Source organism: Anopheles merus, chromosome 3R, assembly GCF_017562075.2.
Source record: "Anopheles merus strain MAF chromosome 3R, AmerM5.1, whole genome shotgun sequence".
In the NCBI taxonomy this organism is placed as follows: domain Eukaryota; kingdom Metazoa; phylum Arthropoda; class Insecta; order Diptera; family Culicidae; genus Anopheles; species Anopheles merus.
In genome coordinates, this window is record NC_054084.1 from 35,484,993 (window position 1) to 35,498,186 (window position 13,194).

Here is a 13,194-nt window from a genome sequence, read left to right on the forward strand (position 1 = left end):
GTTTTGAGCTATACTGTTGCTGTTGCTGCTATTCTTATTATTGGTGGGGTGGTGGTGTGGTGTGTGCCTAGTGGTGTACAATATCTTTAGACTAGAGCTCTGCTTGGGACTGCTGCTGCTTGCCCCTACCCTGTCCTGCTTGCTGCTACTTTTACCTTTAGCGGAGGGCGGTACAAGACCCTCTTCCTCTTGCCTGTCCCTCTTCGTAGCAGTGTGCGTTAAAGATCAGAGGCGAGCTGCGCGCTCCTTTCGCGTGTTCGGGGCTCTAGGGGGGCCTCTTTTGCCCATCACTACCTCGCGTCGTACAATATTGCTTGCCTGCTGCCCCTCGTGTCTCTGTGCATAGGAGAAGCGAGAAGTGCGCGTCGCCATTTGCCTGTTTTGCGTACCTGCCTGCGCTGTGCGCGCCCTTTAAGCTAGAGGTGTGTGGTGCATTTCTTGAGCATTAGTAGTGAGCAGCGGTGGCAGCGCGGGGTTGTGGTAAGTCGCGCGGAATTGACTTTCGATTGTCGGGTGCTGCCTGCCTGCCCCCGAGGGAAAAGTCGTCTAGGAGTGTGTGTGTGATTTTGTTGTTGTTGTTGTTTTTTTTTTTTTGGTGTATCATGCTGCACAATTTCTTCCTCCTACTGTTCCTGTCATAGCTCGTTCGTTTTTTTGTTTCCTTTTTGGTGTTTAAGAATAGAGGTGTGCAACATCTCGCTTTTTCGGGGCAAAATTGTTGGTGTGTTCGATGCGTTTTTGAAAAGGGGGAAGGGGTAATTGCGTTGTGCGTGAACCATGCTGTTGTGTGTTAGTGTGTGTTGATGAGCAAATCGCGCTTTGCGCTTGATTCTAATCCGTCCCGAGAAGGCGGTTGGTGGGAAGTTCGTTTTTCTTCCAAAACAAAGCTCTCCCTGCTTCTTTCTCCTCACTTGTGAACATTTTCGATTGGTTTAAACATTCTTATTTGATTTGTTAGAAATTTTGGAATTGAAATGAATATTCAATGTTGTACCCGTTTTTGTGAAAATCGATAAATATTTTTCGTTCTTCTAATAATAATAATTAACATTTCTGCTAATTTCTTTGATTTTTTTTCCTTTTTCCCATTCTCACTCTCTCTCTCTCTCCCCCTTGCATTGCTCTCTCCCTTTGGTGGGTTGAATTTTATTCATTTTGTGTGCTGTTGCTGCTGGGGATATTCGAGCGGAGGAAGAGTGTTTAAAAATAGATTTAGAATTTATATGTTACACACACACACCACCGCCTCCGTCACCATCGCCACCACTACCACTAACCGTCTCTTGTACCTTCTTTTATCTGCACCAAGGGTGATGAGAGAGGGAGAGAGTGGAAGAAGACCTGTCTCGATCTCGTTTCCCAGCCCCTTCCTTCATTCCCTTCTTCATTTCATGCCTCTCGCGCCCGGTTTTCTTCCTTGCTGCGAGAAGGAGAGAGAGAGAGAGGTAGAGGTGCTGAGGAAAATGTTGGAATGAGAGGATTTTAATTTTTGAAAATAAAATGCCCCTAAAAATGGTATTATCGATTATAATTCCCTACATTCAGTTTTAGATCATTCAAATGGGTTATTGTAGTTCTATTTTCCAGGAATCGGAATGGGAACACACATTTTAAAACTACCAATGATGCCCTTTTCTCAGCGTTTGTGTGTGGGTGTTTGTCTTATTTGTAATCGATTCTAATTTTATTGTAATGATGTATTATTTGAATGAAGAAATATTTAAAAACGACTCGTTTTCCCTCGTTAGCTTTGCGATCTTTTCTAATTACCAGCGGCCTTTTTCCAATTGCACATTGTTACCGATCCCACATATGGGAGGAGAGGGTGCAGCATATTACGCCCCAACCAGATGTCCATATGGGGGAATGTACTAAAGACACACAAGAACCCCGGGATATGGGATGCAATTGTGAGCTGAGTGAGCTCCCCACACAAACATTTATTTTCATTTTATTGCCGAAAAAGCATTAGTTGTTAGATTTTTCTTTTTTTCTTTTTTTGAAAATTAGGAGTAAAATTTTATCCACCGCCACCACCACACCACCAAACATGGAAGCCATTATGGCGTGAGAGGAAACACACAGAAGAAGGGAGTGTGTGTGTGTGTGTGTGTGTATGTATGTTGGTTTTATACACAAGTGCAGTCCGGTTTGGGGTGGGGTCGTGTGTCTCCCGCGGGTGCCTGCTCTTGCTCTGCTGCGTCGTGTTTTTCCTCCCATCATCATCATGGTTGCTGTGCCGCTCGTGAGAGAGAGAAAGAGAGCGCGCGTCAACACCAGTATTGGTGCTCTCATACACACACACATACATGCACGCACGCACAACCCTCCGCTGCCGGGGCTAATCGTCGTCACCAAACCCGACTGAACGACCGATGAGGGTGATTATTGGAATCGTTCGCTCTCACTCATTCTCTCTTTCTCTTTCCCTCACACACATACAACATTCTCCTAGAGGGGGTTGGAAATGATATAGAAGAAGCATGGGTTTTGGAAAAGAAGACGAGGGTTGGCAGCAGGAGGGCCCCCTTAGAAACAGACACATAAATATTATATGAGCGCACCACCACCACCATCGCCACCATTTTATGCTCTCCTTGTCGTCGTCGTTGGGGTAGGGGTTGAGGCTGCACAAAGAAGGCAGCCTACGGGGGGTGCAGTGTTGGCTGCGGGAACGCGTTTTTTCTTGGATCGGTTTTCGGGGCTCTGCTCTCTTTCCTCTTCCTTTTCCTTTTTCAGTTTTTATCAATTCTTTTACCTTCCCTTACCCACATCCTACCCTGCCGAAGGGGTAGAAAAAGACGATGATGGTGTGGTGTTTGAGGAAGGGTGTACTGCACCCGCATATCATAAACCATGAAGTCATTATCCAGTCATTGTCAATTGAAGCAAATAGTAAAAATGCATTTCTTTTGGAGTTTTATGATGAATGTCGTTGTTTTTAAATTTAATTGTTTTTTTTTTGTTTTTAAATGTCAATTTTTACTAATATATCACTTTTTCTCTCTCTCTCTCTTTGTGTGTGTTGTGTGCGATTTCATTTGCAGAAAGTGCAGCGGAAGCTAAAAGCTAAAAGCTAAAACCTACACCACCACCATCACCACCACCGCCATCTTCTTCATCCCCCCTTTTTGTGTGTGTGCGCGTGTGTGTGCGTGTTGGGGCGCGTAGCGCTACGGCGACGACGACAACGACGACGAGCAAGGAGAGGTGTGTGCAAGTGCATTTTGTTTTATGAAATTTTCCACTCCCCACCCCCTCTGATTCCATCACCAACCAGCAGCGCCATCTTCTCCCAGTGAAAGTTGTGTGTACGTGTGCGTGCGTGTATTTGCGGGCGTGCTTTGGTGTGGATACAGATGCAACAACTCCTCCACATCGCCGCCGCCGCCGCCATCTTCAGCCAATTCCGCCGGAATTGTGCAAAAACTCGCGCGCGCGTTCAGTGAATTGTTTTATTAAAAATATTTTCGGGCAAAACGTGCGTTTTAGGGGTTCTATTTATTATTTTTTGCATTCGCCGCGTGTGTTTGTGTGTTGCGAGGGAAGGGTAGGAAGAAGAGGATTGTTTGTGTGTACTGCAGTTAAAGAAACGTGCATCTCTCGTGCATTCACTTTTTGGTTCGTTTTAAAATCATCTCTCATCTCCCCCCAATTTTGTGAGTATAAGCGCGCGCGTGTGTGTTTTGTAGTGAATAAGTGGCGCAAAAATAAAGAATAGAATAATAGTGTCGTTGCGAGTGTGGAATTGTGCAATCTAGTGTTTTTTTGGCGGTGGGAGTCGCATCTCCTTACGCATCAAAAAGTTGAGGCAGTGTGTGTATGTGTTGCTGTTCTGTTCTGCTGCATCCTTCTCTTTCCGTGGAGAACAGGGTCTACTTTGGGACGAGAAGAAGTGTTAAAAGGAACGCTTTTGTGCAGAGTGGGAGAGAGATGCGCGATTTCATAAACAATAACACACGACACACACACACACACATTACCGGTGAGTGAGAGTGTGCACTTTTGATGCAGATGCTAGGCGGGTTGATGGATAATGGCGGGGATCGTGGTGACCTTGAAAAAATATCTCTAAATAATTTAATAGAATTCGTAGAAAACCGATTCAAAACATATCGTAAAAAAATTTTATGGAATGTATAATGTAGTTTATTATTAAAAAACTCCGGCATAATTTTGTTAAAAACCGAGTTAACATAAAACATAATTTCACTTCTCCAAACACAGTACGCAGCCAGCTGCAGCCGAAAACAGACAGCCGTCGTGCACGCAGCCATTGCACCGCTGCTGCTCCGTGTCGATCGGGGTACATACAGTCATCTCTTTCGCGCATTTCGTTGCCCACTGCCTCTCCCTGTATCGCATCACATACACACACACGTGCCCGTGTATGCATTAAACGCTTCGTCGCGTCCCGCGCGCTCTTCTCTCACTACCACACATCCCGCGGGGGCTTGTGTGCGGTGAAGCGCGTCGCTGTGTGTGCTGCGCGTTGATCATGCATGTAGCAGCACATAGAAGCGCCGCTACCTACCACCACCATCATCATCCCGTGCACACATACACATGCGTGTGCATGTAGGTGGGCGCTGCTGTTATTTTTTGTGTAGTAGTGCTGGCAGCCCCGCAGTAGTGGTGTGGTGGTGGTGGTGGTGACGGCGGAATATATCGCGGACGCGAGCGAAATGGCTGCCGCCGCGTCGCTGCGGTTTCACGGGAACGGGCGCGCGTGCCTTCCTGTTGTGACCACCACCACCGTCTCCCACTATCTTAGGAAGCGGGGAGAACAAGATAGCGCATTTTAAATCGACAATTTATTTTGCCGGTCCACCGCCCGCAGATCAGATCGGTGCAATTTTGTGTGTGTGTGTGTTTTTGCATTACATTTGTTCACTGTGCAGTGAGGAAATATGCAACACAAATTTAAAGAGACATTTTTATTGATAAAAATGTCTCTCCAATGTTTAGGGCATTTTGCAATTTTGATCCTTAGCATCCATGATTGCATTTTAAGTTTGAACATTTAAGTTCGATACATCATCCAACATGGACTGTGGACATGTTTTCAACGAGAATAAGGTTGATTGATCCGGTGGTCGGCGTCATCCATCTGAGACGCGATAACTGGTATGATCTGTTTATGTTTTTCATTAACACACACTCGCCCGCGGTCTCAAGTGGAAGATGTCAGCGAACTATGATGGCTTGCTGTGTTGAGTTTATGTCAATAAAAGCAGCACTGCGACACATACTTTAGCGAGAACAGTAGGCTTTGATCGGGTTATTTTTAACTTTTAATTACAAAATCATTCAACACTCAACAGACCTTCCACCTGACAGTTTAATGCAGTCATCTCTTTTTATTAATTAAATTTCACTTTCCGATCAAAACGGAATTGAAAGGATCAATTCCTCTTATCCTAACATTGGTTCTCTGACACTTTTCAACGTCCTTCGTACCTCATTTGGTGAGGAAAGAGTGGAAAGCTTTGATTAAGCCCTTTAAGAGACAGGGAGCGAGAGAGTGTGAGCATTAAACACTTTTATATGTAAATCGCGTGTCAAAAGGGGAGGGATTGTATCTGGATCATGCCAACGGCCAATGTCACAAGCTCCATGTGATGACAAAAGTGAAAAAAGAGCATCAAATCTGGCGGCGATGCGTGCAGATGATGATTAGGATACGGGAGATGAAGGTGTTTCCCATACAAAGACGGTCACCTTTTCCAAAAAAAAAAGCGAACACCCAAAGCAACAGAGACAAACGGTGCTGCGCCAAGTTTCAAAACAAAGAGTAAGAAAAAAAAGGCTGGCTTTTCGAAAGGGATGGTAGAAGTAAAGGGAGCTCTCCCCCTTCGATCGCTCACCCCGTGTCTAAATGCGCGAGTGGGTGAAGATGGGCGAGCGTCCAAGGGTTGCTGCTGCTCCCCGGCTTTTTCAGTTGCTGGAAGGAAGGAAGGAAGGGGGGTAGGTCTATGAGGGGAGATGGGAGCGCCTGCTTGACTTGCTTGCCCTCCCCAATAGTACAATGTGTGGGGTGTGTTTAGGGGTTAGGTTCGCCGACGTCTTGAAGTTTGTTTTGTTTTGCTTTTTGGGTTTGGCGCGTTCCTCTCGTTTGTATGTATATGTGTGTGTGTATGTGTATGGGGGAGTTATTCCCGCGCGTGGGTTGTGTGTTCTCAAATGCTGTTGCGGAGAGGATGATGATGATGGTTTGTTGGGTAAGGCTTATTCAGCACTTTTTGAGCAGCGCCCCTCATCGTGTGTTTATTGTTATAATCGAAGGGGAGAAGGAGGATGATGGTTCTAAAGAGGTGTCACGGGGGTCACACCAGTTCTTAAAAGTTGGTTTTGGATGAAGAACAATACTTTCTCTTCTCTGGAAGATTTTGGAGCTCGGGTGTGTTGTTGGTGTGCTGCCATTCTGAAAGAGGAAGGATTATGAATTACAACAAACAAAAAAAGAGAAACACAGACGAAAACCTTTTCAAATCTCAGCTTTTTTAGTTCTTGTTGAATGGAGTCTGTTTTCCCTTCCCTTTGGGTTAGATCTTTGTTTTCTCGGGGTGTCTTTTTTGAAATCTTTTTTCCGCAATCGGGCGACGTGTGTGTGTGTCTGTCTGCTTCTGCAAAGCAGATTTGTGTCATTGTTTTATTTCCTTTCCCATTTTTTCCCCCATCATCATTGCAACGAGATTGGTATTGATTGGAAGTCGGCAAAAAATGCTTTCCTTTACATTATTTTAAATAATTGTCATTTTTAAAAAAGGAATTTGTCATTTTTTGTACTCCAATGTGACAGCAAAATCATATTGGCTTCTAAGCTAGAAACAAAAATAAAAAACTGTGCTACAATTAATGGATGGCAGCAGCATAAAGGCGCGATATCAATCAATTGATGGGCGTGTGTGTGTGTGTGTGTATGCGATATGCTTCAATGCAGAAGCCAATCAACCAATGCGACTAAAATACCAAAAAAAAAAACGCATTGTTATGCATGAAATGCGTATAAAGTATGATGGGAGAAGCATAGATTAAGAGAAGGGAGCACTGCGATGGGCGAAAGAAGGAGGAAAATAGCAAAGGGCTTTTAGCAGAGCAGAGAACAGGAAGAGGAGAGAAGAACGATCGCGCGAGCAAGCCCCCCGCCGGCTCGAAAAAAACAATGGAACAATAAAGTTTTGCGAGAACAATAAGTTGCCTCCCTCTCCCTTCGTCGGGCGCGACAAACAGCCAACACACACACACACACACACACACACGACACGTTTGGTTTCATTTGGGAAAATCCGAGTCGTCGGAGCGGCGTGTGTGTGTGTGTGTGGGAATGGGAAAGATGGGGAGGGAGGGGGAGGGGAAAGAACACACTTTGGGATGTGATGCTGAAACATGTTTTACTGCTGTGTGTGGGGTGAGGGGGGGGAGGGGGGGAAGGAAGAAGAGGAGGAAAGGGAGGAGGAGCATGTCCTTTGGAGCGTAAAGTGAACGAAAAAGCGCGCGATCCAATGAGGAGGGTGGGGAGGAGCGCGCGGAAAACACAAAAGCCACAGCGCAGTGGAGGAGGAGAGGAAGATGGAGGCAAGAGAGGAGGAGATACACCAGAAACGAAATAAAATCGGTGTAATGTATTTTGGATCCAGTTTTGGATATATATGGGAAAAGAGATGGAAGGAAGAGGAGGAGGAGTTTGAAGGGTGCAGCGAGGGGCGGCAGGGGGCGTCACTCTTCCAAGTAATCACAAAAGAGCGACCCCTGCTGCTGCTCCATCCCTTAAATGGTTTGGTAAAGAAGGGAGAGAGAGAGAGAGAGAGAGAGAGGGGGAAAGGATGACAAAGATGGATCGCTTTTAGCTCGTCTCTCTCTCTCTCTCTCTCTCTCTCTCTCTCTCTCTCTCTCTCTCTCTCTGTCTCGCTCTCTTTCGTGCTCCTTTTCTCGTTGATGCTTGTCGGTAGGGGATGGGCGGCTCCGTGTGCACACCGCACCCCACCCATTTCCCCTCTGTTTATGGGGTGGGGTGGGTGGGGCCTTTTGTATTTTATTTCCAAGCCGCCTCCCCGCTGTGATGAATTATTTGTTGTGTGGTGAAGGGGGGAATGCGGTTGGGTGAAGGAAGGGAGAGAGGACGACCGTCTCGTACTCGGTGGTGTATTTTACCATTTATCTCCCGCTGTTCGGCTCTGTGTGTCAGTGTGTGTGCGCTGTGTGAGTGAGTGCGTTAGAGCGAGACAGAAACAATCCTCCACCGTCGTTGGTTTGGGGGAGGGCTGGTGGGGAAGAGTCTTTTGTGGTCTTTTTTTGGTGTGTGTGTGTGTGTGTGTGTGAGAGGAGGTAGAGAAAAGGTGGGTAAGGACAGGAAATTAAAAAATCTATACCAACCCTCCACCATCTTCTACACCCACCCGCCTCCCTCGGAGGGACGGAGGGTGGTTTGTTGTTGCTTCTTTACCGATTTGTTGTGTTATGCTCTTTATGCCGTGTGCGCGCCACGCAGAGTTTCGCGGCTTTTTTTGCGCGCGTTGAGACGATTTTTCGCGCGCCCGCCTGCTCCACACACACACACACACACACACGGACACACGGTTCCGCACATCATTTCATCTTTGCATTTTCCTCTTGTGATGGTGGCTGGCAGTAACTACATTTTCCTCTTTTGGGTTTGAGATTTCGGGGACCGGTTTTTGTGTGTGTGTCTGCTGCGCTTGTGGGGGCCGTCGGTGGTTAAATTCACACACACACAAACACACACACACACACACACACACACACACACACACACACACACAGTACAAGGGGTGAGTTTAATCGACCGTTCCGTGTGTGTGTTTGTGTGCGAATCGGTAATTGAAATGAAATTGCAAAGCGCTTTTTCATGACTCTCTCGTTCGTGCCAATCCAATCGAATCTTTATTGCAAACCATGGGGGGAGTGGAAAGGGGAGAGAAAGCGGGTCTCTTCGTTCGTTCTTTCGGGGCCGCCGACGCTTTCCCGCGCTTTACGCGATCGATCCAACTTTCTTGGCCCCAGCGGGGGAAAGGGTGAAGCGGAAGGTGGAGGAGGATGGTTATCTTGCGTCATTTTTGTTGTTGCCTCTCCTCGTGTGTGCGTGATGCAGTTTGTGCTGAAATTGATGATAAGCAATTATTAATTTTGCGCGCCTTTTCTTTGTGCTGCGGTGAGCGTGTGTGTGTTTGTGTGTGCACGCCTTCCATTACTTCGTGCGCTGATTTGATTGATCTGATGTTGCATGCACAAAGTATTAAAATTATGACAAACATTAATTTAACTGGTTGTATTTTTGTCCTCTATATTAAATAGTTGATATTGATCTAAATGGTAATTTTTTTTTTAATTCTTTCAACTATTTAATAAATTAAAAAAGAATTCCTCTTGGAGTTATTAATAATTTGTTTCCCATGGAATTCCGATAATGGGACAAAATTCGTAAAATAAACCAAAAGCACTGAAAACATAGGACAAATCTCGCTACATGACTTCCGTATGCTTCCAACTCATCTGTGCACAATACTGCTCCCCAGCCTACTATATCACCGCGCCACCATCGCTCAGCTTAAGAAAGCTACAAAACGAAGAAAATGCTCTCCTGTTGTTTTGGCGCCAACAGCAAATTATGCATCACAGCATGCTTCTCAAACCGTCGACGGGCGATGGCGGCAGCCCCACGTGTCCTGTGCGCGTTGCATGATGAAGCGTGGCATCCCCGGAAATTTACCCCCCCCCCCTTTCCATTCCCCCCTCATTCATCTGTTGATTCAACGAGAAAATGTACAAATTTACGCAGTGCTTCGGCAAGTGGGGGGGAAATGTATCAAAATACGTTTGCGCGACGAGCGCGCCGCATACACTCGATGAATGACATCATAACGCCATCGACACGTGCGCTTTTGGCGGATTCCAAAACAAACATCTCCCCATGGGCAGCCCCCCGGTAACAGGGCAGCGGACAAGGCCAACGCGCAGCATAGTAGCATATGTTGCTACTTATCCTAATTGATGAACGCATCCCGCGGGAGACAACGCTTGCTCCTCCTGTTGCTTGCTGCCGCGCGTGTATTGTTAAAGGGATGCAACAGTGCGCGCGACGATGACGACAAACCGTTCGTGTGTTCTTCGTTCCATGTGCACCACGTGTGCAGAATTTGTTCGAGAGGACAACACGCGGGATGGTCGTCCCGCCTGTGTCTGATGTGATGCTGATTCTGAACGATTATTGAGATTTCCGTCCGGCTCTAAGTTGGCGGCGGGTTGCGTTGGAGCTAGAAGCAGAGAGCGAGAGAGAGAGCGAACGATAAAGCCCAAGTGCAAATCAAGAAAGCCAGAAATGCGGCTTCATCATCATCCCCCTCGTTGCTCATCCTGTATGTGTGTGTGTGTTGTGGGAGGAGGGAATTTGGATTGTGAAAATATGCGCGCAAGCGTTTTCACCCTCTCACCCCCTAACAGACAGTTTGTACGCTGAAGAGAAAGACGAGAGGAGGTAGTGTGTATGGGAGGGGGAAGAGCCGTCATGTGCCGCCGCACGCGACAGAAAGAGAGGGAAGTAAAAGCGCTCTTGATATGGCGGCGGCGGTGGCGCGCATGCTCATTGCTCCCCGGCGAATGAGAAATTGATCAGCCAAAGACGGCGACGACGACGATGGGTGGTCCGGCTTCGAATGTGCTACCCCCAGAGCGCACGCATCCTCCCCATTATTGCTCGCCCCCTAATGCCGGTTGCAAAGCCGTTTGTATGTGTGTGTGTGTGTGAGTGGCGGTGGTGTTAAGTTCGCGGTTTGGCGCGCGCAACCCTTCTCGGGCGGTATTGCAATAATAATCATCCATTTGCCGGTGTGTATGTGTATGTGTGTGCCTTTCCCGTCCATGTTTGGTAGACGCGGCTCTCTCCTTTTACACTCTCCAAGCTTAATGCCATCGTTCGGTGAACGGAGGGAGGAGGACACACCATTATTACCGGTCCACCACCACCACCACCACCACCACCTAACCTTTGATAATGCTTTTACTGTGTGGTGTGAGGTGGAAGAAGGTAATACCCCCCTCCTCCCACACCCGGCAAAACGGACGAACCGGTGTGCGGTGGTATTGTTGGATGTGTGCGGAACCGGCATTTTGCTTGCGCTCGCGCGCGCTCTTTCTTTTCTCTCTTTATTCGTTCGCTCTTGACGCGCGCAATAGAGAAACCCGTCGTCAGCCGGGCGGCCGGATGTTTTATAGAAGGCGCAAACTTTGGCGCGCGCAACCTTTTGGGTGGTGTTCGCTTTGGGCACGATGATGGGTCGTTAAAGCGAACGTGGATAGGTGAAGGAAAGACTGATATGATATGTTGGGGGGTGGGGGGTGCACACAGACACACACGTCTTAGGTCGTCTCTTCCACCTACGAAATGCCGGTGGTGCGATTTTTTCTTCTTTTCTGTTTGTTTGCTCCATTCGACAAGGTGGGGTTAAAAATTGGCGCGAAAACGTTTGGCTTGGTTTTGCCTTTTGTTGCTGTTTAACGAGGTGTCTATAGAGTTTGCTAGAGAGTGTCAAATGCATTTGTTTTAAGTAAAACAAACATGATTGAATTATAAAATAAATTATTTTGTTTTACAAGACTGTTTGACTAATGTTATTTCCATTCCTTCTCTCTTTCCAGTTTGATATAATCAACCGTGTATCTGTCGCGTGCATTTTTTACTTACAAAAAAAGCCTCCACCTCCCCCCCCCCCCCTCGGGTCAGCACCAGTGGCGCACCAATGAAAACACTCAAAGTGTTTCGGGCCAGCTTGTTGGAATCGGGCGCGTTAAGTAAAAAGGCAACAGCAGTAACCGCCACCAGCAGCAGCAGCAGCAGCAGCAGCAGCAGCAGCAGTCAGCGGCGGCATACCCAATCGTAGATTCGATTGATGTGATTTTATTAGTTTTGTAATATTTTATTATATATCCAGGTAAGAAGTTGGTTTTACAAAAAGTTCCTCAGCACACGCCTAACCTTTCCTCTTTTCTCCTCCTTTCCTGTTCTTGCAGATGATCTCACAGACGATTGCAGTGAAGAGTAATAATCCCACCGGCAGTAGCGATACGCTGTGTTAGTTTGTTGTGTGCTAAAGCCACACATACACATATTGTCCCCGCCCCCCAGTACTAACCCGTGGTAATCGTGTTAGAGAGGGCCACTACTATACTACTATCCCTGTGCGAACGGTTCTCTTTCCCGTGTTCTCTGTGCGTTCGCACCTTCGCGCACCTGATATAAACTGGTGTGTGAGTGAGCTTTTGTGTGTGTCGTTTCGCGAGAGTAGGACCGGCGGCGCCGGCCCACTCTTCCCAACAAAAAACCCCAACCCCCATTCCGGGTAGGTTACCCGTGACCTTTTTCCGGTTGGCGCGGCAGTTCCGGCACCAGCAGGTGTTGGAACACAAAAGGCGCCATCATTCCTTCCACAATAGGTAAGTTGAGGGGAGGAGGTTAACAAGGCGGTGGCGTTGGGGATTTACTAACTTTTTCGGCATTGCTCGCTCGCGGTTTACAGGGTCGTCTCACCTCACCAACCTGTCTGGCCCTGCTGCTACTCATAGCAGCAGGGGCAGCACAGGTCACCTTCCTCCACCCCCGGGGTCGCACCTTCAGGTAAGAACGAAGAAAAGCTGCTGCACACTGGCATTTCCGTTTGCTAACTCCCACTTACCTCTCCTCCAGCAACTCCACGGGTCTGGAGTCCTTACGGATCATACAAAATTACAGTATTTGGGCAACATGCAGGTAAGTGTCTCCGTGTGTGTGTATGTGTGTGTGTTCGTTTGTGGACACCATCGCTGCAAAATGCCAATGTCATAAAAAAATATGAATTAAACAAACTCCATGACAGCGTCACATATTCAATTGTTATAATCAGAGGAGATACTCAAAATGATTGATGTGACCAACAAATGCTTCGTCACATTTTTGGGACCATCGCTTGATTAGTCACTGTGTCATTTTTTTTACTAAGGTTAATGTACCTATAGTGGTTGGTGGTAGTACCAATAGTGGTGGTATTGCACTAAAATGAGCTCACAACGGCCAATTAAAAGTAATTAAGTTATTTACGTCAATGTGAAATGTTCTTTAGCCTTTTAAAAAGGATTTAAAAGATAAATGGGACCATTCCGTTACTTAGCGACCGAAAAATCCATTATTTTGTGAAATGTGTC

The 13,194-nt window shown here is 46.9% G+C and overlaps 1 protein-coding gene across 44 annotated transcripts in view; it reads left to right on the forward strand.

Annotated features, from left to right (window-relative positions):
- The window catches only part of LOC121595917 (zinc finger protein 271), a 70,872-nt gene that overhangs the window by 9,191 nt on the left and 48,487 nt on the right, over positions 1–13,194 (forward strand). For 40 of the 44 annotated variants that reach the window (XM_041920313.1, XM_041920326.1, XM_041920328.1 and 37 more), the window contains exons 2-6: positions 3,048–3,985; positions 11,656–11,948; positions 12,028–12,450; positions 12,534–12,631; positions 12,701–12,763. In XM_041920313.1, the coding sequence (XP_041776247.1) occupies positions 12,758–12,763 (6 nt within the window). In that variant the 5' untranslated portion in view covers positions 3,048–3,985; positions 11,656–11,948; positions 12,028–12,450; positions 12,534–12,631; positions 12,701–12,757. Of the gene's footprint in view, positions 1–59; positions 481–3,047; positions 3,986–11,655; positions 11,949–12,027; positions 12,451–12,533; positions 12,632–12,700; positions 12,764–13,194 lie in introns of those variants that run through there. The other 4 variants (XM_041920319.1, XM_041920318.1, XM_041920320.1 and 1 more) reach the window with 4 other exon arrangements.